We start from the raw sequence: 27,487 nt of genomic DNA, 5'->3' as shown, positions 1-27,487 counted from the left end.
TGACAAATAGCTTATATACTTACACTTGTAAACGGTGGGTTCTGCCATAACTGCCACGGACAGTCTAATTGCACAATTAAATACCGACCCGTGCTGGCTCCTTAATTAATTTTCTTCTTCTTTGGTGGTAAATAGACAGCAGCCAACGGTGTTTGAGGTTCATTATCGCCACCGCATGGACATATTTTTCGTGCACCACTGCAATGCATTGTGGGTGATAAACAGCTCTGGAGTGACCATCGTTGTTGACTCGATCACTCAGCCCTCAAGGGTCGATCTCACCAAGTTCACTTCAGCTGTTTAGAGAAATGGAACAGCCCTTATGATGGCAAGTGCTGAGGACAAGTGAGCGAGGGCGACTCAAACTGTTTTTGGAACGCAGCCCTTGCGTCAGATGGTAGATGGCTAATAACAAGGCGGTCGTTGCTTGCCACATAACCATCCTGCACCAGTTTTGAAGTCTGATCATTGTATGAGATGGCTCTGTCTGCATCCTTTGATTATCGAAATTTAGTGTTGTGGAGTTGTGGCATCACTGCAGACTGAGGAATGTTCAGGAGAGTGGTCTGAAAGCATCACCCATCTCCTAGAAGGTCTAGAAGGGGAGTGGTATAGCAATTAACACCAATGAGTTCAACTCTTGTTGTGCCCCCCTGCTTAGTGGTCCTGCTTCAGTGATAACTACCTTCTTAATGCATACAGTTAGTGTCAAGTCTTTCAACATGATAGCGCAGTTCATCAGCAGGGGAACTGAAAGATGTCAAGAGGCACTGGCCTGGGACTGGGAAATTCTGACACTGGAAATCTCTGATGCGGCCTTGAAGTGTCCATCTTAGACGGGTTTTGACAACTGCAGGTGACCCAGAAGGACCCAATCTGATGCAATGAGAGTGATGAGGTGGGTGTGATCTGAGCCTATGAGCAGCAGTGGTGAAGCTTTGTTAATGGATGGTAATGGAATTTTTTGTAGATGCTTGTATTTTCTTTGGAGGGATAGCACAAGATAAGTGTGGTCTGAAAGCATCACCCCCTCATCTCCTACCATGACTCCGATCTCGTCAGTCAACAATAATGGCGCCATACAGATATTATCTGATAATTTCTGGAAACACTTAACCTAATCCTTCCTTCCATCACGTTAAACTGTGGCACAAATGGCAGAGGGACAAACTAGATCTACAGTTAAACTCCATTGTGATGACTGTTGACTCCCAGCTACCAAGAGCCCGTTGGCCTGAAGGAAAGGTGACTCACCTCCTTCAAAGCAAAGATGGCCACATCAGGACAGCTGAAGTTGTTGTCAAAGACAAGTCCTATCTCAGACCTGTAACTCATCTGATTCTACTTCCTGCCCTCCCTGAAAACACAGTCTCTGTGGTAAAGATTTTTCTTTTTCTTTATTTTGACACTTTTCCTCACTTACCTCCCTTCCTTTACCTCATTTCCTTTTCCTGATTGGTTCCTTTCACATGTTCACTCATTAACCTGACCGAGTTCACCTGGGCCCTATTTCAGAGAGCAGGATTTGTGAAAACTCTGAGTATGTTCAGCCTGAGATGAGGAAAAGTCTGACTTTTCTGTTTCACAAAGCCAGTTCAGAGTAACCCTGAGTCAGTAACAATGGCAATATACTCCATGAAGCAAACCTGCTGAGTGGCAGGTTTGCTTCATCTAAGCCTGAGGTTGATCGCCTGCTGAGTGTGTAGCAGGAAGGAGAGAAATGACGTGTCCTCTTGTGAATTATGTCATGGACGTTGAGGCACAATTTATTCAGGGGCTGTTGGTCATCAGACCCTGTTTGGATGTCTTATCATTCCCAGAGGAGTGTCTATGAAAGATACAATTTCACCTCACACTCTATCATTTACCTTAAAAATCTGTTCCACCCACATAGATCAAATATTACACATCGTGGATTTACATTATCATCGGAGCAAATTTTATGCTTTGCCCTTTGATTCTTCAGCAGCAACAGTTTTAAACATAACATCAGAGATACTGAATACATCAGCGAGGCAATGATTTGTCGGCTGTCAGAAAAGTGTCTCTGGCTCTGAAAAGACTTTTGCCCATTTTTGTGGTTTTCCCTGGGCATAAATCAGAGAGGATCATCAAAGAGGAATTCCACAGAACTAAATGAACAGAATGTAATAAACAACAAAAAGCATTAAGCACGAAAAGCAGTTTTATACACACACACAAACACACACACACACATATATATGTATATATATATATATATATATATACATATATGTATGTATGTATAAAGATAAGGGAAAGGAAATGCGTGCATATTTCCTCCTACTCCTTTTTGAACATGTAAGACTACATTTTTGTTGTTTATTACAATCTGTTCATTTAGTTTCCGTTCACTTTCAGTTATTGTTATTTGTCTCTATCTTTTTTGTTGTCTGTTTATCATAAATATCAATCAATCAATCAATTGATAGACAGACAATTCAGACAGAAAGAAAGAAAAGTGCTGCCTGGCAGACCACTCTCAGGGAAAATCTACAAAGGAGTATTGAGCAGTACAGCAGTTTGGTCAGCCACGAAGAAGAAGCAGACATGCGCACCAGTGCGCACCGCTGTGGGTACGTGAGTCTAGCGCTCGGCTGGTTATAGTTAAACTCAAACACAGTTATTGTAGTGGTACCTGAGAGGTAGTTTGTTGTCATACGGAAAAATGGCCAACTCTGCCTGGTCAGAAAAAATACTCCAACTCCTCCGCCGAATGAATAACTTTTATTTACCAGGTATAACAGTTACTGTGACAGAGTGAAAATACAACATGCGGTCGACCGAATGAAAGGTTGTCTTTTAAAATAACTACTTTCAACCTGTTCCCACAGGCTCCTGTCGTGCTAACTGCTTTAGGTTTGAGATAAACGAAGCTCAGGTGGGCTGGATTCCTCCCCATGTAGCTTCACTGTTGACACGGTATCCAGAGGTGTTCAGCCCGCCACACGGTAGCGCTGTGTCACTGAATCCCTGCCTGGACTCATACGACATGAGGTCTGAGGCTGTGGACGCTGTCCTGCAAAGACTGAGACAACACAGCTCCCTAACCTGCCTTAAAGGATGGAGAGATGAGGTGAGACAGGAGACACACACACACACACACACACACCTCTGTTAGTTATAGCTCGGATGCATGGATTTTGGTAATATGAGACTCAATATCATCATCATGGTTTTTTTTAGGCCAACCAAGTTTAAGGTTCAGTGTGATAGATTTTGGGGGATTTAGTGGCATAGAGAAGTGAGGATTGCAGATTGCATACCAGGAGCTGAATTATCAGCAGAGGTCTCTTCCTCTCCAAAACAAACAAACCAGGGCTTTAAACTGGCAAAACACTGAATAAAGCAGTTGAACTTTATAAATCAGTGTTTCTCTGACACTGTTAGGCATGCCAGAGATGGGAGGCTATCCAACCACATGCTAGTCTTTGCTCACCTTTTTACTGATCCAGATGTTCAGGAGGTTTTTACTGGGATCTGAATTATCAGCAGAGGTCCCCTCCTCTCCAAAACAAATAGATCCTGTGATTTAAAACAGTAAAAACACTGAATAAAGCAGTTTCACAGTACAAATCAGTGGTTTTCTGATGCTGCTCATTGCGGAGAGGCCTCTAACTATGGTGGCCAGTGCGGAATTGTGAATGACCCTGTCTAGCGCTTGCGTTTGCTTTGTCCGTTCTGGACTACTGGTGCAACATGGCTATCTCCATAGATGAAGACCTGCTCCCTTTATAGATATAAAGAGCTCAATCTAAGGTAACAAAACATAACGATTTTTATTTTGAGGTGATTATACACTATGAAAATATACTTCATATTCCATTACTGCCAATATGTCCCCCTAAATCCTACACACTGAACCTAAACATCGACCCGGTTCCTTTGACTAAAACTAAATGGGAGTTTTCCATTTATGTATTATTGCAACAACAACAAAAATCAGCTCTGTTGCAAACTTAATAATTACATGTTTTGTTCAGTAAGATAATCTTCACAAATGAACACCACTTATATGATTGTTGTTGTTTTTTTCAAGATGAGACTGTAAAGCGGTGTTCTGTAGTCTCATTTAGCCACTTGTTCGCTACAGCCTTTTTTAAGACTTCAAAAAAAGCTTCAAAATTGGGGCAGGTATGTAGCCTGCAAAAGACCTAATAGTTCTTAGCAGTTCCTCTGGAGAAAGCTCAACATGTTTGCCTTCTCAGGCAGAAGTCGGAACCTCTCCTGGCTTATAGTGTTCCCTGCAGTTGAAAAAACCCTCTCGCTAGGGGTGGAGGAGGCTTGAGCACAGAGGTAACTTTGCAATTTTTGTGAGGAGGGGCAGAGTTGCTCTCCTCTCCCACCACCACATCACAGGCTCTTCAGCCATGAGGGTGGAAGGTAGGCCTTTGTAGAGCTCGACCTCCAAATCAACACGCTCACTGAGGGACAAGGTGTTCTGTCGGATGATCAACCTCAGCTCCCTGTCTTCCTCTGAGAACAGCTCCTCCAAGGCACTTCTCTTTGTATTGTACAATGATGAAGTGTTTGGCTCCTCTGTTACTTCTCCTCTGTTTCATTCAAACTCCTCTTGTTGCTGCTGTTGTGTGTCCATCTGTTCTGCCCCCCCTGACAGGGCTGGTGTTGCTCCTGTTTGTTTGTTTGTTTGTTTGTTTGTTTATTAAGATCCCCATTAGCTTTTGCAGAGGAGCAGCTATTCTTCCTGGGGTCTAGCACGGGTACATACATACGTACCAAGGACAGTACAAACAATACATTAAAGCTCCTCCATTTTAATCTATCAGCTTTTAGAAATGTCATTACAACAAAAGCCCCTTTTCCACCAACATTTCCAGGAAATTTTATTACCAGGAATTTGTTTACCTGGGTAAAATAATTCCTGATAATCTGTGTGGTTTGCGTTTCTACCTCACCTCAAGTTCCGGAAACTTTATTTAGATTAGCGTGATGACGTAGATGATTCGGCGTGTGCCCTGTATTTGGCTCCGCCAGCTTGGCTGGTTACATGCTGGTGTAGAGAGTAGGGGCTGTTTGTCTCTTAAGACTTGAGTCTTTTAAGATAAGTGTCAAACTAAGTTAGTCTACATACAGACAGCTGTCATTTGGGCTTATTAGTAACAATTCACTATCAGCTGAACTAGCATGCTGTCCTTGTGTAAGACATAACGTTAGTGATGGTGGATGAGAGACTGTGGACGGAACATATTGAATATCGCTGTCTACATGTTTACATGTTCATGCTTGCTGAACACACATATTGATAAAGTATTGGCTTCTTACTCGCTAAGGTTTAATGTCACTTACAGCAACAACTGCGGTCAACTTGAGCCATTTTCAAGTTATCTTCACTTTGTTTCCATCGCGGCCGCTCGGCCGTTCACCGGTTACCGTGTCGCATTGGTGTGTGTGTAGATGTTTGTAGAGGAGATCAGTGTCGGCACAAAAGAACCGATTACATTAGCGCTTATCAATACTAAGATCTTTAATAATTTAGTACCGGGTTTTGTTACCCACCTTAATCAAAACAAAAACGAAGTGAAGCCTGTAGAAATTAAATAAAGCTTGCAGCGGCTGCCCGTACCAGGAAGTGCGGAACGCTGCGTGTGTGTGCTCCACCGATCAGTGTTTTTCGGCAAACAGCCCCGCCCCTCAAGAATTCTGGGTAATCTGAAAAGTCCTACCTCCCTACTGCGTACTTTTTCCAGGGATATGTGGGGTTGAGGGAAAGTTTTTTACCCGGGTAAATTTAGGTAAGGTAAAATAACCTCCAGCTGCTTGTCTTGTTGCATAATTATGCATTCCAGCACTAAAAGACAATTTTTCATGACAGATCATAGCCTCTTGGTTGTGATGACATTTCTCATAAAAACCATCAACAAGTATTTTAATAAAAAATAAATCCAACCACAAAAGGTTTTCATGCATTTTGTTCACATTTGTTCTTCATCCACAAGCTAGAGCACCATGTGCTACTTTGTTCTGAACTATTTGCAGTTTTCTTATATTTCCTTGTGAAGCATTGGACCAAACAATCGAACAATAATCTAAATATGATAAAACCAAAGCTTGAATCACTTGTAACTTTTAATCCACAATAATGCAGAAGCAGAAAATCTATAGTGTTTTAATTTCTTCAACAACAAATCAATCAATCAATCAATCAATCAATCAATCAATTTTATTTATAAAGCCCAATATCACAAATCACAATTTGCCTCAGAGGGCTTTACAGCATACGACATCCCTCTGTCCTTTGGACCCTCACAGCGGATAAGGAAAAACTCCCCAAAAAAACCCTTTAACGGGGGAAAAAACGGTAGAAACCTCAGGAAGAGCAACTGAGGAGGGATCCCTCTTCCAGGACGGACAGACGTGCAATAGATGTCGTACAGAAATCATGATCTAAAATATCAAAAGCAGCTGAAAAATCTAAAATTCCTCTTTCTGTTGCCTTATACCAGTCTATCTATCATTTGCGTTAGAACAGTGGCAGTCGAGTATTTTTCCCTATATGCATGCTGAAAATTATTGTTTTAAAAATAAGACTGAATCTGTTCATACATATATTTCTCCATTATTTTACTTAAAATAGGTAATAAACTTATTGGTCAAAGGATGTCATTACAGTGTTCCCAAATTAATTCCAAAAATTATTTCTGAATATAATTTATAAATATTTTAAGTGACACAAAACACACCCAGTGACGGCAGATAAAATACCTGAATTCATTTGGCTGAAGGACTGAAATATCTATTATTTTTTGGTGCTCCAGTCATGTGACAAGTCGTCTTCCAGGCTATGTCTCTCCCGCAGCGATTCTGCTAGTCATAACGTGACAGTAAGCTAGTTGTGACATAAATGTAAAAATATGGACATAAGGAGGTTTTTAAAACGTCCTGCTCCAAAGGACACAGACAGACAGTAATCAGAATCTAACACTGTAACAACAAACACCCACAATGATGGGCCAACAGAGACAGCAGCAAGCTCGCAGCCAACTTCGAGCAGCTCTGGAGCAGCTCCAGCCAATGTCCACTCTACTGAAGAGCTAGTGGTTCTCTAGGAGAAAAACAAGCTTCTCTTAAGCAGCCTGCTTTGTCCGAATCCCCCTCTAAAGTTTTTGGGAAAGTAAAGCAATCGGTTTCCATCGACTACTATAAGAATCACCCTTGGCTTGAGTATTCAGTTAGAAAGGATGCAGTTTTCTGCTTTGCATGTCGCCATTTCCAAACTGATAGCAGCACAGAGGATGCCTTCAGGAAGGGTGACTGGGAAAAAAAACTGAGCAACAAACTAGAAAAACATGCAAAATCACAGGCCCATCTGAACTGCATGATTAAATGGGATAACTTTAAAGCCAGTACATCCAGGAGTGGATCGATTGCAGCTAAACTGTCTGAGAGCCATAAAGCTACAGTGGAAAGGAACAGAACGTATCTGGGCAAAGTCATGGATGTTGTGAGGCTACTGTCCAAACTTGGATTGCCTTTTCGTTGACACTGTGAGGGAGAAGGGTCAGAAGCTTGTGTCAATTTTTTTTTAAGTTTGCAGTTTTTGTCCAAATATGACTCTGATTTTCAAACCATGCAGTCAAATTACTTCAATGCCACAAGCCCCGATTTCCAGAATGAAATAATTGACATTTGTGCAAAGATCCTACATGCCGTAACAGTGGAAAAAGTACAAAACATGGGATTTTTCTCGATTACCGCAGAAGCTCGGTGCTCCAAAACCCAGCAGCTGTCACTGTGCTTGAGATATGCCGAGCAACTTGAAATCAAGGAGTGTTTTTTGTGTTTAATTAATTGCTCTGCATCCCACAACGCGAAAGCGCACTTCGTGTCCAAAAGGCAGGCTGACTCTTGGAGCGATGTATGGAAGTCAGTTCAACAGTTCTGCCTTGACAACAACATTGTGCTTGAAGAAAATACTGCCTGTCAGACTGGTGTTCCCTGTGCACCCAAAAGAAAACGTGTTTCAAATCCACCCCCCTCCTTTGACGGTTTCTTGATTACCAGTACTTTGGGGCAAATAGGGAAACAGCCGGCGAGGAGAGCTCCTCCCTTACCTGAGTAGTGTGCTCACTCTGGGTGACTGACTCAAGTGATTCAAAAACCCGATTCACTTTAGTGAGTGACTCATACAAACTCAAGTCAGTAAAAGGAATTGAGTATCCCATCACTGTGAGACAGAGTGGCAGAGCTGGCCCCGCCCCGCCCCTCACACATGCAGCAGGCTGTGAGGCTGTGAGGAGGATGAATTCCTCAGATACAGAGAGCAGAACCGTTAATGTCGGAGCTTATCAATAATATGATCTTTAAAAATTAAGCCCCAGGGCCTGTTTAATACCAGGTTTCGGTACCCATCCCTTGTGAGGTGTTTACTAACGGGTTATATTGAAAAACAAAAACTGAAAATCTCTTAAGCTTGAGTTAACCACAGACTTTATTTTAGGTATCTAACCAAAAACCCATTCAAAAATTCCATTCACTTAAAGACGAAGGAACCAGAAGTGCTAAAAGGCTAACTCATATCTGGGTTTTAGGACTCATTCCTGCATCACTCTACACAGCCCTGCTGTTGCCAACCCTAATGGGCACAATATGAAACTTAAGGAGAGTTCTGAGTACACTCATGCCCCTTTTCAAGCACCACCCTAGCATCAAATTGATGTCACGTCTGTCACTCCTCTTTTGCCTCCCTGTTGCTATCATGCTGTCTAAAATCACACACCGCCGTTGTTTGGCTCTGTGAAAAAATGCAAAGGTGGCATAAAGAAGGGACTAATATAGTGCGGCATCTGAGTAAAAAGGGCTTCAGTCTGCACAGTAACGATCTTTGCAGTATTGAGTTTCCACCCACGCACCTACCTGACCAATCACAAGCAGCGCCGCTGATCGAGAGCACACCAATTGGCACACATAGCTGTCAATCAAGATGTCACACTCCCTATTTATAGCATCAAATAACTAGTTTAAAGCAAACTTATCAGAAAAATGAACACTGGAATATACATGAGCGTTGTAAGAAATGCAAATGATTATGCGGCGCACGTGATGACTTAAATTGTTTACACGACGGCATGTCATTTCTGTCTCACACACACACACACAGACACGTGCGTGCACACACACACACACACACAGACCAACCTCTCTCGCTCTGCCTCTGCCATTTTCCGCACGCTGTTTTTGAAATCTTCCACGATCACCTGCCCCTCGCATTATTCATAGTTCACCTACTTGACTGGCTCGTGGTGCAAATAGAGGAGAGAAGGGGAGGGGGCGGTATTGCACAGCTTCCGTAGAAGACAAAATAACATCTCCAGGCGTCCGTGACCAAAAATCATTTACCCTCGATTTCATTCATTTTTAAATCGTTTGACCTCAAAATTGTAATCGCGATCACCAGACGATTAATTGCACAGCCATATAAATGGGTCTTTGGGAAAAATCTATTTGACGTGCACTTTGAGTTTTTAGGTTTTTTTAGGGAATGACTGCTAAAGCTTTTCCGTAACAGATGCAGTTTCTTCCAACTCACACACTGGACTAGACCTTGGACTGTAACAATCATAAAGGCAAAAATCCCATCGGAATACCTAAAGTGACCCAAGGTGTTCTCAATAACAGCATATGTATCACCATAACTCAGAGGCATTCCTATCTTTCAGAAATACAGTGTGATGTCAAAATTCTCTGACCCTCCTTTGATGTGGATGGAAAGAGCAGCTACAAGTAAGTTTGGCACACAATTGCAGCTTTTATCAGTGTTAGTGTTGTATTAGCTTATCGTGATGTTATACTACAGGTCTTTTTGGGGTGAAGCGGTATGGAGTCCATATCAATGGTTACACTGTCAGTGACAGTGGGGAAGTCAGCATGTGGCTAGCACGACGCTCCCCTACAAAGCAGACATACCCTGGACTACTGGACAATGTGGTGAGTACAAACTGTAACTGACAATGTTTGGATAAACTGCACAAGTAGGTACAACAAACTGTGAATTAAAGGAGTAGTTCAACATTTTTAATTCAAAGCTCTTCCAATTCAGTTTCCCACAAATGAATCAAGAAGACTGATGTGATGTGATGTGTTGTATATTTGAAGGCAGCAGGTGGTCTGGCTGCTGGTGTTGGCATCAAACACACTCTGGTCAAAGAATGTCAGGAGGAGGCATGTATCCCAGCAGCCATTGCTGAGAAGGCTTATCCTGTATCCACAGTAAGGTGAGTTTAATATCACCACTCATTACAAAATAGAGGATCTTGGAGTGAAAGAAGAAGTTAGGATTACCTTTTTGGCGTGTGTGCCAGGTGAGCAACTTCATTGGAATGAACAGATACCATCTTGCCATCTGGTATCTAGTTATTATTAATATCTATGACAGGAGCATACATGCATGCACAGGCAAGGGATGTGTTACACATGCCTCGTAGTGGTCCCAAACTATTCCACTGATCTACAGGTGGCAGTAATGCAGTAGCTAAGGCAAGGAAGAAGCTGACTGCTGACAGGGAAAACAGATGTAAACAATGCAGGTTTTAAAATGTCCAAAAGAAATCCACTCTGTTCTATAAGGAAAGAAGTTCAACAGACCTGAAGGATACACACAATGCATTTTGGTGGGAAATGCTGAATGCAAACATAATTTTTGTTTGTTTACATGAAAACTCAACACTTTACAAAAGGACCACGGGGATTGGTGGTCAGGTGGAATGCTACATAGTTTTGGACAGAGGCTGGACTGGAGTTTGTCCTTCCAGTCCTATGAAGGACCTTTCTCATGGGCAGTTTTAGGGCTGGGCGATTAATTGATTTTATCAATTAATTTGAGTTCATAGCATAAGACTATGTCTAAAAATTAAAATCAATTTTCATATTAACTTGGGTAATTACAATAATTATGGCTCCACCTTGGCTCCTGTAGTTGATGGTAGCCTCCGACCCCCGTCATCCAAGGAAGTTTATTTCTCTTCCGACACCCACATAGGGTATCAACATGGGGGCTTGTGCTAGGAAGAAAGGAGGTGAGTTAATTCCCAAAAAAGGTTTGTCTCCTCAGTCATCTGGAACTGGTTTGGTTTTGCAGCGTCTGACCTCATGCAAAGCACTGTCCACTGTAAAGTCTGTCTTAAGTCTGCAGCAACTTAAGTATGGCAGTATGACTTTTTTTTGTTGTTGTTGTTTTTTAAGGTTTTACATTGGATTTTTACATCAATAAGATGGTTGTAACAATCAGTGTGTTATTCAAGCAAATTAAAAGAAAAAAATGCAAATTAAAAAATTAACAATACAGGCCGTAACACATTGAAAATATTGATGTTATACAACATGGCAAGGGGCAGAAAACCAATTTCCAATTTAGGAAAGTAAAGAATATCTGTAATCCAACGAAAATGAGAGGGAGGACTTTTGGCTTTCCAGTTAAGGAGTATTAAATGTCTTGCCAACAAGGTTACAAAGGCTTTAGTTTGTTTCTTAGCAGACAGAGAGGGTGAGCAGGAGACACCAAACAAAGCCGTGAACGGGTTTGGTTTAACTGTTTCTTTAACAATGTATGAGACAGTTTTAAAAACTTCTGTCCAGTAGTTATACAAAGCTGGACATAGCCAGAACATGTGTATGTGATTTGCTGGGGAATGCTGACAACGATAACATGCAGGAGACATCTTATTGAAAATTTTAGATAGTCTAGCATTGGTGTAGTGGGTGCCCTGTACAATTTTACATTGTATAAGTGCGTGTCTTGCACAAATAGGACTTAATGGACCTGGTGTAAAATGTCAGACCACAGTTCATCAGAAATTTCTTCTCCCAAGTCCTCCTCCCACAAGGTCTTGATGGGGTCCAATGTTTGCGGACGCATTTTAACAGCATTGACTCTTGCATCTAATGACAGATTTAGAAGTGACCAACAATCAAAATACTTCTGGGTTGTAGACAACAACGAGGTGAAATTATCTTTATACAGATATTTAAATTTAAGTGACCTTGATTCCCAGATAGGTGAAATTGTTGTGGCCAATTTTGAAGGGGAATTTATGTAGGGGAAATTGCTTAGCTCCGTCATTTATAGGAACTATCTCACTTTTGCTGAGGTTCAGTTTGTATCCAGAAATCTGATAGGGACTTAAAGGGCAATCTTGGCAAATGGATCAGTGCAGGGGAAAATAGTTCTAACAGATGCCTTGGGAGATGAATAAAGTATTTTAATCCAAGAGATGAAATTTTTACCTAGACCAAATTTCTAGAGAGAGTAGAATAGATAGTCCCACTCGACTCTGTCAGACGCTTTCTCTGCATCTAGAGAGATGAGCGCTTCCTGGGTGTTTAACATTGGAGGACTACAGATAGTGTCAAACACATGCCTAAGGTTGGTAAAAGAATGTCTATTACGGATAAACCCAGTCTGGTCATCTGATATTATAGATGGGAGGACGGATACAAGGAGTATAGCTAACAGTTTGGATAATAATTTAAAATCTACATTTAAGAGACTTAGAAGAAGTGAAAGAAAGAAAGAAGTGGGTCCTTGCCCTTCTTTAGTATAAGGAAAATATTTGCAAGCATAAGGGTTTGGGGGAGGCAACCAGAATTAAAAGATTCATTATACATGTCCAAAAGACAGACAGAGCCAGCTGATGCCTTTTTTTTTTTTTTTTCCCATAAAACTCTGATGGGAACCCATCAGGCCCAGGACACTTCCCGGTTTGTAAGGATGACACTGCAGTATTAAGCTCAGCAAAATTTATTGGTTTTTCCAGTTCCTCTCAAGCAAAAGATTCAAGGGAGGGAATGCTCAAATGATCAAAAAGGCGAGGCTGATGCATGGTCAGAAGAATACAAAGACATGTAAAACTGTTTGAATACATTATTAATCCCAAGAGTGTCTGTAGTTCTACCTGTGCCCTTCTGAATCTGAAGAATTTGATGAGATGAGATCATCTGATGTAACTGGTGTGCCAGCAGCTTACTAGCCTAATCACCATGTTTATAGAAGGAAGACCTTGTCTTTAATAGAAGCTCAGTGGTAAACTGTGATGTAAGCACATCATATTCTGACTGTAAAGATGCACGTGCCTTATATATTTCAGGAGACTGAGAAGTGGCATATAGAGCATCAAGTTGGGTAATACAACGAGCCAATGGCGCTGGTTTGTCTTTCCTGAGTTTTTTCTCATGACCAGTATATGAGATTATTTCCCATCTAATGTAGGCTTTAAGGATCTCACACAAAATGGAAGAGGAGACATCTCAGGTTTTATTAGCATGCAAGAAAAGTCAATCTGTCTAGAGATTTAACCAACAAAATCCTCATTGGAGAGCAAACTTGTGTTAAATCACTGAGGAGGATGAGAGTTAGTGGAACTTTGAAAAGAAATCTTTACAGTGACAGGTGCATGGTCAGAAACAAGTATTGCATCATAACTACAGTCAGAGACTGATGACAGTAGTCTATTGTCAACCAAAATGTAGTCAATCCGAGTGGAAGCACGATGAACACTTGAAAAAAAAAAAAAGAATATTCTTAATCAATCAAGACTTAATCAATTTGGCTGATTTTTGAGGGTGTACAGGCCTGGACAGGAAACTATGAGGCAGGTGGCTTAACAGTTCAGCCCCTCAGTTCAGAGTCTGCTCAAACAGTCAGCAGGGAGCATACAACAATAACATAACCTAAAAAAATAAAACTCCTTTGGGCTTAGCAAGTAAAAAATAGGCACTTACGTACTGAACTTAACAGAAGAGTCAGGGATATTCTATACAAATGACCCCAAAGCAGACATATTGGTCACTGAACTAACAAAAAGTTAGAGTGACAAAATGGGTTAACTTTCAGCCAAAACTATGGGGCTGTGGTAACCCCCTTTTTTATGTCTTCATTCACAAAGGCTAGTGCCAAATCAGGGTCCTCAAACCTGTGAAACTGTCCATTGGGGAGTGAGATGCGCAGCACAGTGGGGTAGAAGTAGCCTGAACTTCACATTTGGACATGACTGGAGCACTTTCTTCACCTTGATAAAACCAGCCCGTTTCTTCTCGACGGCAGGATTAAAGTCAGGGAAGATGGAGATCACCCTCCCTCCATTGGTCAGAGGAGAGAGTTCACTTGCCCGCCGAAGTATTAGGTTCCGAGTCTGGAACAAATTCACCCTGGCAATGAGCCGTCATGGTGGGTCCCGGGCATTGCTCGCAGTGGGTTTGCTGTCGAGCTTAAGCAGGTTCTGTAGAAGCTGTGCCATAAAATCTGTTGGTTGGGCTCCCTCCGACCTTTCTGGTATGCCCACAATCCGTATAATACTCCAGCGCGAGTGCACCTCAAGATCCTCACATTTCTTGGACAGAGAGTCAGCCAAAGTGGTCAGTTTGCAAACTTGAGCTTTGAGGTCGGCTAGTTGGCTGCTATGGCTGTTAGCCGTGTGTTTAAGGTCTGCAACAGTCTCCCCGAGAGCTCCCAGTTTGCTCTTGAGGGGTGAAATAGCCACTGTAATCTCTCTCATGACAGTTTCAGCAATGATGGAGTCAAGCTTGTTAACAATATCGGCGCACATTTCGTTCAACATCGACTTGATACTGGAGAGCAGGGCTTCATTAGCATGGGGCGACTTCTCACGAGAGTCAGGGAGGTCACGTCCAGGCGATGTCTGAGGCTTTCTGCGGCCTCCTTTGGCCAAGTCAGATTTTGCATGGCCAGACATTGTAACACAGTATAGATAAATGCAATTGTTGCTAACCAAATTTATCACTCAGAGTCGTTCAGAAAGCAGCTTTGCACGAATAAAATATATTTTAAAGGCACATTCCTCGGTAGAAGCCACCAAACACGTCCTACATGTTGCGCGGTCAGTAGCCGCGCTACTGATATGGTACCATTATACACAGTCCAAAAGCCCGGGTTCATCCACATGCTGAATACAGCATGGGATGCACAATACATTTTTTAAGAGGCACCTTAAATTTAAGATGGATAAGTCAGAGTTTACAATGAACCTAAATACAAATCCTAGTTGTCTGTTATTTGTGGTGTTTTGGTGACAAAGTTTTTGAGAACATAAATAGAGAGATGTTGAGTTTTTCAAATGATGATCAGAAAGTGTGTGCTCATAAACCTTTAAACTTGTCAAACACTGCTGGAGAAATGACAGTTTATGAGTAGAATTTATCTGTAGTTGTAGAAAAACCCTTTCTCTTTGATTTTAATTTCTGATACATGAATGAGCCTAACTGGATTAGTTTAAAGATAAAAAACACATAGACAACATAATAAATAAAATTGGCTAAAATGTCATGACTGAAACCAGGGCAAAACTATGAAGGATAAAAATGACGAAAATGAGACTAAAACTAATAAGCATTTTCATGTCAGGACTAAGACCAAATCTAAAATAGCTGCCAAAATAAACACTGATTTGATGAAAGTTATGTTTGCACTTTATTAATCCCAATAGGAAAATTAATCTTTGTAACATGCCACAGGGCAGCCCTGCTCATGCCAGAGGCAGCAAACAGGCTTGTGTTCTTTGTGGAAAAAAAAAAACAATATTACAAGCATCTCATGTATGATTTTTTTTCCTGTAATTTAATAGCATGCTACCTGACATGTTTAATTTGTTTCCAAAAGTGTTTTGTCTTCTTTATACATTTTGTTAACAGGAGGCACCTTTTATGTATTTTTTATAAGTGAGTTTGGTTATAGACAGGCTTGCAGCAACCCAAAACGGAAATGCTTTTGTTAACTTTTATTGTTAAAATAAAAGCAAACATTTCAAAGTAATTCCTTTGTCTTTTGTATTTTTTTTTTTATAAAGAAAAAAAATTGTAAATTGAGTGCAGTGTGACAAACAAAGGAAAAACTTGAATCAGAATATAAACATTACAAAAGAAAAGTAAAAGTCAAGCCTCATTAGATTCCATAACTAACTACTTCAATGTATTTTCTAGCTACACCTATGAGGATGAAGAGGGTGTGTTTGCAGAATGTCAGTTTGTCTTTGATTTGGAACTTCCTCTGGAGTTCAAGCCCAGAGTGGGTGATGGAGAGGTCCAAGATTTCTATCTCCTGCCCATAGATAAGGTTAGTATTGCTGACATATTCTAAATAGTAATCCTGTGAAATAGTAACAATATTGTAGGAGGTGTTACTGAAAGCACCAAGAGTTAGATACCTAAAATACTGGAGGGGTAATGTGATTGCTTGTTCTTGGTTTCAGGTAAAGGAACTGCTAGCCACTGATGACTTCAAACCTAACTCTGGCATGGTGGTCTTGGACTTCCTCATTCGACACTCGTTTATTGAGCCAGACACAGGTCTGTGGCTGTCTATAAAATGTCCACTGTTTAAAAAACATGGAAATTAAGTTGACAACTTTAGATCTCTTTTTTTAAGGAAGTATTTTGTTGATCTTATCATTTTCATTTCAGAGTCAAGCTATCAGGAATTTGTGGCAGGACTCCATCGGCCATTATAGAGTGAAGCTGCAGAATGGCACTGTCAGATGCCATGAAACAGTTACATTGTTGTTTACACTTATCCCCACAAATATTTTGTGTCTGTAGTTCTTGTTTGAAGAGAACATCCACCAAGACTCAGCTGAACCTGGAATCTGAAGGCAGGAAACATCAATGAGTTGATTGGTTCACATGATAACTGGTGAACTGAGGGCTAGATTTGGGACTGAGCTTTATCCAACAAAACTCTCCATAAAACTGAACATGAAGTTTTCCATTGCAGCTCACATATATTCTCTTCTCTCCTCTGGTATACTTTAGTTTCCCTTGCTCATTTTTGTTATTTGCATAGTAAGTAACATTTTGTTTGTTGTAAACGTCATTTTTAAAGCTTTTAGCTGATTATCATCAACATAATATAGTTTCCCTCATTAATTGCTGAATATAATACCAAACTTGAAGAAGTCAAACTTATTATATTGTCATTAGGGGAGAGTGGGGGTGATTTGAGCCGGCTGGAGAGTTAGCCACCCCATATTTCTAGGCAACCGTTGAAAGAAATGTTCACGTGACCACACATTTTAGTTGAATCAGCAATTTTACCCACCCTGTTAAGAGAGAGGCACACAGAATAACTAGTATGCATATTTAAATTCAAAAAACTGTTTTTTGTTGTTCAAAGTGATGTTGTTTTTTTCATTCAAGGATTCATGTTTTTTTGTGTGTGAATAATTACAGCCAAGTTTGAAATAATCTCATGTGTTAGTGCTTTAGGAAGCTACAATGTGAAGCTATACGGTTTGCATGATATTAGCTCTATTTTGCAGGATGATGCAAGTTTTTAAAATGTCGGGGAAGGGGTGATTTAAGCCAGTGGCTCAACCATTGTGATTATTATCAAAATGTTGTTTTACTCTAATTCTTCATTGCATTCTCAATGCTGAAATAATGTCATTTTAAATCATGTTAATTTTAGACCTAAAATCGTCATTCCATGTGTCTATAAATGGAAAACAGGCAGGGCGTCAGCTTCTCTTGTGGAAAAACTGGAGCTGGAGAAGGCTCATAATAAAGAGAAAATAAGAGGCTGAAAATAAGAGGCTGAAAAAAAGGAAGAAAAGGGCTGAAAATGAGAGGAAGAAAAATGCTCTGAAGGGGTCAAAACTAAGAAGAAATCTCTGGTCTGCAGTTGCACAGAAGAAAGTAAGATAAACCGCTAAGCAAAACCATTGACTATGATAGTTCAGAAAATGACCTCAGTAATGATGATGATGGTGATGATGGTGATGATGGTGGTGGTGGTGACAAGAATCTGACCACTCACAATTTGTCATTGTGAAGATTGCTGCTAAAAACAAATTCTACAGTAACATTGGATTGGTGCAGAAGTTTGAGGGTACTGACATCAGTTCAAAGTTTCTGAAGGCGTGGGGATACTGCAGATGGAGAACCCACCTTCACATTCAAAGTGAATAATGAAGGACTCATCCCGAGAGCTGATCTGCTGAAGAAACGACTGAAACTGCAAAAACTTGGTGGCACAGCCAGAAGGGAGCAGATGTTCCTTTTCCCCTGTAGAATGTGCAAGTGGGATGTTGAGTAGCAGTCCAGTTCTGTGAGAATTGCAGGAATCTGTCCTTCATTTTGAACTTGTTTTAAAAAAAATTGGTTTTGTTGAAGAAAACTGGCCTTTGAAGTTGAACTATCTTTATGTAAAAACTTTAAGAGCCAAGAGACCACTTTTTTTGGGAAGTCATTCTGGTTTAGTTTAGATCCAAAGTGAATATTCCCAGAGATGCTCAGCATCCTGAAATATATGTGCATATAGTACATCAAACCTCTGCACCAATCCAATGTTAGTTGGAGTCATGACTGTCACGTCCTCACTTACAAGTTGCCTCTAGTAAAAACTGGCTAAACTCACCCCGCTCCCCCCTATTCTAATATCTGTGAACATATATTTGCACATGTATGCAGAATCTGTAGGCATCAGGACAAGGTTTTGGTTCCTGAAGCCTTCTTTTTTTGTTTGTAGTCTGAGTAGCAACAACCAATCATGTTTGAGCAGCAGGTGTGTGGAGAATAGAATAGAAAGAACTGTCCAGCAGCTCATAAAAGATAAAAACAAAATAAAATACATTAAAATAAGTGCATAAATAGAGATTAAATTAAAATAAAATTATTCCATGGAATCCATTCCACAGTAGAGTCTAGTTGTGGTTAATGAGTGAGGGAGGAAGGGAGGGACGAACGGACGGACCGGACAGGACGGGCTAAACAGATTTGGGTGGTTTTTAATTGTAGAGATTTCAAAGTCTTTACAAGGTGCAGGAGTATATGTCAGTCAGACAGTTATGGTGTGATGGAGATGATCATAGCATGACCGTTAATATATAATCCTACAATAAATCCGACACTCAGCATAGCCCAATTAAAAGGAAAAGGGTTTACACATACCTGAAGAATCTCAATGCAGATGTTCTTACAAGAGACACACATAACAAACACAAGAAACTTAAGAGAGAGTGGGTTGGACAAGTGTTTGCCTCTTCCTTTAATACCAAAGCAAGAGGAACTGCAATCCTCATAAATAGGAACACTCCCTTTATTGTTACTAAAGAGACTGTTGACCCCATGGGCAGGTTTGTGTTTGTCCAGGGGCATATTTACTCTAAATGTTGGTCCTAGTTTTGATGACCCTGTGTTTATTCAAAATATTTTCCTCCATATAGCACAAGCAACTGGAGTGATTCTAATTGGTGGGGATTTCAGTCTTTGTCTGGACACAGTCCTTGATAGATCCTCTGATAAGCCACTTTCTCTTATCAAGGCAGCTAAATTAACAATTTCTTTTATGAGGGGCATTAACCTGACAGATGTTTGGAGGTGGTTACACCCAGGAGACAGAGATTATTGTTTTTACTGACATCCTCATGGAACCCGCACACACATTGATAACTTTTTGCTATCCACCCAGCTATGCCATAGTGTTGAATGCTCAAGACCTTGCTCACTTACTTAGTGACCACTCCCCCTTGGTTTTGTCCATTTCCATGCCTAATAAGGTAAAAACAGCCTATAGATGGAGGCTTACCCTACCCTCCTCAAGCAACCAGATTTTTGCACCTTTATCAGAGAACAGATTACATTTTTTACACTAACAAATCAAGACTCTGCTCCTAATAGTTTTATTTTTTGGGACATGCTCAAAGCCTATTTAAGGGGGCAAATTATCTCCTACACAAAAGCATTGAAAAAGAAACATCGTGCTGAGCTTGATACCCTGGAGTCTGAAATTCTAGCACTTGAAAAAGCACATCAGATAATACCTAGTAAAGACTTGTATAGAACTCTGGTAAACAAAAATACTCTAATAACTATAATAGCCTGAATACATACCAAACCAAGAAATCCATCATAACGTCTAGACAAAGATACTATGAACTCGGATAAAACACTATTAAAGTGCTGGCCTGGCAGAAACAGAAGAAAGTGAGAGAGCAGTCAATGGAATTGAAGTAACCACTGGTAGAATCTCTAACAACCCCATCAAAATTACAGATGCTTTTAAGAAATATTATAGTGACTTGTATACTGCTCAATCAAATGGGGACTTTTCAACAACAGATTATTTTCTTTCCGCACTTAATCTCCCATCTTTATCTGATGAAGACAGAGAGTTTATGAGTAAATCATTTTCAATATCTGAATTAACTGAAGCTATTAAATTGTTGCCTTCAAATAAATCTCCTGGGGAAGATGGTTTTCCCACTGAGGTTTATAAGGTATTTAAAGACCTCCTGACACCATTGTCAATGGAAGTCCTTGAACTAGCTAGGTAGGAAAAATGATTACCCAAATCATTCTCTGTGGCCATTATATCAGTTACTCACAAAACAGGAAAAGATCCAGTAAAGCGCGCCTCCCATAGGCCAATTTCCCTTTTAGATACTGATTATAAGATAGTAACCAAAATGATTTCCAAGAGATTGGAGACACTTATTCCCTGTGTTGTCAATTCTGACCAAACTGGTTTTATAATTAATAGACATACTTCTGATAACTTTAGACGCTTTTTAATATAATCCACTTTGCCCAGAAAAACAACCTACCCAGTGTTGCACTCTCCCTTGATGCCAAAAAGGCTTTCGACTGGCTAGAATGGCCTTATTTCTTACAAGTTTTTGAAAAATTTGGCTTCGATGATCAATTTGTAGATTTAATAAAATCATTGTATAGGGCCCCTAAAACTAGGATTGCAGTCAATGGGATTACTTAAGACTATTTCCCTATCTTCTGGGGCAACGGGCAGGGTTGCCCAGTCCTGCTCTCTTTGTACTCGCCATGGACTCACTGGCTGAAGCTATCAGAGTAGACTCTTAAATATGTGGTTTTGAAATTGGAAACAAAAAGTAGAGAATGACATGACTCAGTGGATGAACCTCCCTTTTACTTTACCAGGTGGAATTAATGTTATCAAAAAAAAAAAAAAAATTTTTTTATAAAATTTAAAAAAAAAAAACAAAAAAAAAAAAATTATCAAGATGAATGTCTTGCCTAAATGTTCATGTTTCAATCCCTTCCAATTCATGTTCCCTCTGCATTTTTTTCTTCACTGGACAAGCTGACCAGACACTTTATTTGGCGAAGTAAATCCCCAAGGCCCACTTTAATAAATAAACTTACCCTACATTATGCAAAAGGAGGGTTAAAACTTTTTGGCTCAGCAGTTTGAGGGGATCCCTCACTCTTGTGGCTGAATATTGAAAGGCTGGAAATGAACAAGCTCAATCTGTTCGATATTTTATATAAATGGGATGGAAAGTCAATCAGAAATACTACCCGTAATCCTTACATTATTCACTCAGTCCAAACTTTTAAAATACACAAGATGTTTGGGTCAAGTTTTCTCCCTTTCCCTTGTGGGAAAATAGGCTTATGCCTATCTTGTACCAGAACGAAATCTTTAATTCTTGGCCTAAAAAGGGTACCACTTCCTTAAAACATTGTTATATGGATGGAATATTTATGTCTTAAAATACTATCCAACATGTCACCCACTGAACTTCTTTTTCATGATGGTCAACCAATGGTTACAACCATCTCCAAGATTTATGAAATCCTGTTACCTTTTATCTCAATTTATGAACTGGAAAGATCTAGACTTAGGTGGGAGAGGGATTTAGATATAGAGATTGATCCTGCACTGTGGAGAGACCTATGTATCAACGAGGTTACTTGTACACTAAACTCAAGATATAGATTATTTCAGTTCAGTTTTCTTCATCACATTTCTCTGACCCCTTCCAAGCTTCATGGCTTCAACCCCAATTCTCACCCCTTTGCTTTAGGTGTGGCCTAGCTGAGGGCACTCTCCTTCATTCCACCTGGCAGTGTAGTAAACTACAAGGCTTTTGGCAGGGGATCTATGATGCCCTATCCACAATCCATGGAGTCACTTTCCCAATGGATCCGGAAGTATGCCTTTTGGGCAACCTCTTAGATTCTAATATCAGACATAGCCATTCCATTAAGCTTACAGAAATTCCATTGGCTACTGCCAAACTGTAGGTTGAAGTCAGATCTCCCATTACCTGTTGGATTGTGGCTCTCAGAAGTGAACAGTTGCATACCTCTAGAGATAATAACTTACTCACTAAAGAATAAGATACACCTTAGGAGCTTCTAAACCCTTTAAAGGCAATGCGCCTTAAAGTAGTATTTTTTGTTCTGTTTTATGTTTGTCTATTGTATGATGTTAGCTCAACTATATTCATAGGTAGGGTAAAACGTATTTCTGTTTATGAACTTTATCATGACGTTACTGAGTTGGAGAGTAATCATTTAGTATGACAGCGAATCTAAGAGAAGTTATATCCGGGCCATCGCCTGAATCAATGAATAAAATCCAATGCATTACTTGGAATGTGCATGGTTTACATAATGGGGTAAAAAAACACAAGGTTTTGGCTCATTTAAAGGGTCTTTCCACAGATGTAGCGTTTCTTCAAGAACTTCATTTTAAAAAGGGGGAATTCGAGTATCTAAAGAGAGACTGGGTAGGGGAGGCTTATGATGCCACCTACTGCAGCAACAGCAGGGGGGTGGGCATTCTGATTCACAAAAGGATACCTTTTTCCCTAACAGCAGCCCATAAAGACCAAGAAGGCCGATTTCTGGTGTTGGTTTGTAATTTATATGGTGAGAGGTTCACATTAATTTCATTATATATACCTCCAGGAGCAAATTTAATTTTTCTGGATAAAATTCAAAATATCCTAGATACCTATGAGACAGGGAGTATAATTGTGGGAGGCGACTTCAATAATACTTTTGATAAGCTTGACCGACAGAGTCATAAAAAGGGGGGCGTCAGAGACCCTCCAAAAAAATTGAAAGACTTTTTATTGACAAATAGATTGGAAGATACATGGAGAATATTATTTCCAACAACAAAGGATTACACATACTATTCCAAGTGTAAAAACAGTTATTCAAGGATTGATTATATCTTTATCTCAAAAGCGGCTTTAGAAAATGTATTGAGTTCAAAGATTTATGAAATTGTTATCTCAGACCATTCCCCTGTATCCTGTCTAATTGTGCCGACGGAAAATAAAAAGAGTAATCGCATATGGAGAATGAATAGAGCACATTTATTTGATGCAGAGTTTGTGAAATATGTTAATGAAAAAATTGATAGCTTTATTAACACAAATGTAAATAATGGACAACAGGATACACCATCCCCTGATATAATTTGGGATACTTTTAAAGCCTACATGAGAGGAATGATAATTTCATTTTCGTCAAAGAAGAAAAATGATTTAGATTCCCAAATTAAAGATAAAGAAAGAGAAATTAAGACATTGGAATCATGTCATAAAAAGTCTTTAGAACTGGGGGACAAATTGGCCAAAGCAAAACAAGAGTATGAACTTTTACTTTCAAAAAGAGCCAACAACTATAGATTTAATTCAAATAAAGCATTTTATTTAATGGCAAATAAATCTGGTAAACATTTAGCATCACTTGTAAAGAGAATACAGTCTAGACCAACAATAATTCTCAGGGACAATGAGTCAGATGCCCTCATTAGAAATTATAAACTTATCAATAGTACTTTTAAATCGTTTTATGAAATGTTGTACAAATCCGAACAAGGCAATTTAAGTGATCCAAGTTCCTTCTTAGATAGAATCCATTTAAAACAACTCTCAGAGGATAAAAGGGGAATTTTAAGTTCAGAGATTACCGGAGCTGAAATATTACAAACAATTAAAACATTTTCACTAAAAAAAGCACCAGGCATGGATGGTTTTCCAATTGAATTTTATTCGACATTTTGGAGTAAACTGGCTCCAATATTCATTCAAATGACCAGACATATGTCAGAAAACCAGGTATTGCCCAAATCTATGTATCAGGCAATTATCTCAGTTATACTGAAACCAGGAAAATCTGGGGAATCACCCGCTGATTACAGACCTATTAGTTTAATCAACTGTGATAATAAGATATTAACTAAACTCATGAGCAATAGACTTTCAAAGATCCTACCAGACTTGATACATAAAAACCAAACAGGTTTTATTAAAAACAGGCGTCTGCAGACAAATACAAGAACTTGTTTTGGTATCATTCAGCATGTTAAAAAACACAATTTAAATTTGACTGTTATGGCGGTTGACGCTGAAAAAGCGTTTGACCGCCTCGAGTGGCCTTTTCTTTTTAAAGTCTTGGAAAAATTTAATTTCCCAGGGGAATTCCTCAATTTTGTGAGACTTGTGTATAAATTCCCTAAAGCTAGAATTTTTACCAACAGTGTTCTTTCAGAGGAATTTACTTTGGAGAGGGGTACAAGACAAGGTTGTCCTCTGTCCCCACTTCTCTTTGCTTTAGCAATGGAACCTCTGGCAGAGAGAATTAGACAAGATCAGCAAATCACTGGTATCACTATAGGAGAAGAACAATACAAACTGAATTTATTTGCTGATGATCTTTTGATGTACTTAAATAATTTCGATGAATCTATTCAACCTTTGCTTACAATATTTAATGAATATTCAATGGTGTCAGGCTATAAGATTAATTTAGGAAAAACAGAAGTAATGGCAGTAGGAAAATCCAAAAATACAGTAAATACGCTACGACAGGCATTTAAATGGACTTCTAAAATTAAGTATTTGGGATGTAATATTAATATTAGTAAGAAACAGATATACAACGATAATTATATTCCACTACTTAACAGCATGCAATCCGAAATGAATAAATGGTCAAATCTTCCGTTAAATATCACTGGAAGAATACATTTATTTAAAATGATGTGGCTTCCAAAATTTCTTTTTCTTTTTTCTACAGTTCCTGTAGCCCCACCAAAAATTTTCTTCAAAAAAGTATATTCCATTATTTCAGAATTCATCTGGGAAAAGAAAACTCCAAGAATAAAAAGAAAAGTTTTACATATATCAAAAAGTATGGGAGGATTTAATCTTCCAGATTTAGAACTGTATTACCTTGCAAATCAAGCATTATACCTACACCATATTGTTAAACATACAGATGATGAACAATGGATCCAGGTTGAAAATGCTCAGGTCTGTCCTCAAAACCTGTTTTCCTATTTGTTTTCCAAAACTGAAAAAAATACCTCTGCCAATTTTATGGTTAGAAATTTAGCAGCATCATGGAGAAAGATGAAGAGTCTTTTAAGGGAATCTATAACACTGCCGAAGCAAACTTTATTGTGGAATAACCCTTGGATAACTCTCCAGAATAAGGTGTTAAATTGGTCCACATGGCGGGAAAGAGGTATAGAAACAGTTGAAAATTTAATGAACGGTAATAAATTTATTTCCTGGACTGACTTTAAAAGCAGATATGATCAATCTAATGGGGAATTTTTCAGGAACATGCAGCTGAGGAGCTTATTCCAAAGTTTTGATTTAGAATTTTCAGGACAATATAGTGAACTAGAAAAACTTATATTCAATTCTGAAACATGTCACAGATTGACAGGCAAAGTCTATAAAATTTTGCAGAAGTCATATTTGGTTGATAATTTGTTGAAATCTAGAACTTGTTTATGGAACCAGGATTTAGGAAGGGAGGATATAAATTCCAAGTGGGAACAATGTTGGAATATAACAAGAGATATTACAGTCAATGAAAATTTACGTTTGATTCAGTATAAAATAATGTATAGAATATATTGTACCAGGGATAAAATGCATAAGTATGATGGAAAGGTTTCAAATAACTGCTTAAAGTGTGGAACCCCAGACTCTCTGGTTCATGCGTTCTGGGAATGTTATAAAGTTCAGAAGATTTGGTTGGAAATAGAGAATTGGCTATCTGAGGCTCTTGGTACGAAGCTTCATTTCCATCCATCGCTTTGTATTTTGCAAGATGTTTCAAATAATAATATGCATTTTCCACAAAAATGGATCATTCTTTTCTCATCTTTGATATTAAAGAAACTTATTCTACAACATTGGAAATTTACATATCCTCCCTCTCTTAGTCACTGGAAAAATGAACTGTCTTTTTATTTGAACATGGAAAAGCTTATAGCCACTGAAAAAAATAAAGTGATTCAATTTGAAAACATATGGGGAAAAGTATTACAAGTGTTGAGTTCATAAAGTTGTATGTTTAACAAATGTGTTTAACTAATATAGTATCCTGGTTCCTTCCACGGTTTGGGTATGATTGATCTGTGCTGATATTATATTTAATTTATTCAGTAGGATAAATAAATAGCATGGCTTAAAACAAGGGACATCTATTAAACTGTTTAACATGAGTAAATTTAATTCGCTGGATGATAGAGATTAATGTAATGATGAAGGACATGAAATTAGGAGGTTGAGCTTGTTTGTTTTCGCTGTGGGTCTGTTATAAATTTGTGTTGTGTTTTTTATTTATTTTTTTTGTGTAATTGTTTTGTTTGGTTTGGTTTGTGTCTGGGTTTTTGTTTGTTCTTTCGTTTGTTTGTTTTCTCGTTTCGGATGTTTTTATTATAATCGTGTATCGTGTATCAACCGTGAAATTTTTGTTGTTTGAGAAATGAAAATAAAATAATTATATAAAAAAAAAAAGAATAAGATACACCCTTTCTATAAAATATGCCAACCTTTTATTAATTATATGGAAAATATCCAATCCCACATAACTGGATGACTGTCTGCATGTTCTGTCTATTTTCACCACACTTGTATTATAAGAGACCATGCAGTTATGGACAAGACCACCATATCTCTCAACCCCCCCCCACCTCCCACCCATTTTTGTAGTGTAATATTTAATTTTATTAGTTACATTTTTATTTGTATGGTTGGTGTCAATTTATTCTATTGTCTGTTCATTTATTTTTGACGCTTTTGTAATGTAAAGTTGGTGTTTGTGTATTGTCAATTTGTGATTGTGTGCTTTGTATATTTTTAAAAGTTAAAATAAAATATACAAAAAAAGAGACTGATGTGAACTACAGTTTTTGAAATTGGGCCAGTATTAAGGGAGCAGGCAGCAGCTGTAGGCATAAGGTCAAAGCACCCACAGGTGCACCATCGTCTCCCAGCTTCATGGCCTGCAGCAGCTGGTTCAGCTGTGGTAGCCACAGACCATTTCCCTCTCTGCATCCTTTCTGGTTGATTCTTGGCTAGTTTTGCATTTTTCCAATGCCCTCACCACTAGTGGTATCACGAGGCAGTATCTGCAGTCCACAGAAGTTGCTCAGGTAGTGCAGCTACTCCAGGATGGCACATCCATATGTGCAGTGGCCAGAAGGTTTGCTGTGTCTCCCAACACAGTGTCAAGAGCATGGAAGAGATATCAGGAAACAGGCCAGTACACCAGGGGAGGTGGAGGGGGCCGAAGGAGGGCAACAACCCAGCAGCAGGACCACTATCTGCTTCTTTGTGCAAGGAGGAACAGGAGGAGCACTGCCAGAGCCCTCCAAAATGACCTCCAGCAGGCCACTCACGTGCATGTTTCTGCCCAACTGTCA

At 39.2% G+C, this 27,487-nt stretch overlaps 1 protein-coding gene across 1 annotated transcript; it reads left to right on the top strand.

Moving 5' to 3' along the window:
- The first annotated feature begins 2,562 nt into the window (after positions 1–2,562).
- tpk2 (thiamin pyrophosphokinase 2) lies at positions 2,563–17,431 on the top strand. Its single transcript, XM_050064712.1, has 8 exons — positions 2,563–2,759; positions 2,856–3,097; positions 9,699–9,762; positions 9,836–9,966; positions 10,135–10,253; positions 15,970–16,102; positions 16,239–16,335; positions 16,450–17,431. The coding sequence occupies exons 1-8, from the start codon at positions 2,690–2,692 to the stop codon at positions 16,494–16,496; spliced, it is 903 nt and encodes a 300-aa protein (XP_049920669.1). The 5' UTR covers positions 2,563–2,689; the 3' UTR covers positions 16,497–17,431.
- Positions 17,432–27,487: the final 10,056 nt, after the last annotated feature.

This window comes from Epinephelus moara, chromosome 16 (assembly GCF_006386435.1).
Source record: "Epinephelus moara isolate mb chromosome 16, YSFRI_EMoa_1.0, whole genome shotgun sequence".
Classification (NCBI taxonomy): domain Eukaryota; kingdom Metazoa; phylum Chordata; class Actinopteri; order Perciformes; family Serranidae; genus Epinephelus; species Epinephelus moara.
Note: the sequence above shows the minus strand (reverse complement) of the source record. Positions and strands in the feature narration are given on the sequence as shown.

Bases quoted from the DNA above. Each gene is read 5' to 3' on its own strand.
- tpk2 (XM_050064712.1), top strand. From the start codon at position 2,690: ATGGCCAACTCTGCCTGGTCAGAAAAAATACTCCAACTCCTCCGCCGA. The intron at 2,760-2,855 runs GTATAACAGTTA...CTGTTCCCACAG, and splicing joins GAATAACTTTTATTTACCAG to GCTCCTGTCGTGCTAACTGC. The intron at 16,336-16,449 runs GTCTGTGGCTGT...TTTTCATTTCAG, and splicing joins GTTTATTGAGCCAGACACAG to AGTCAAGCTATCAGGAATTT.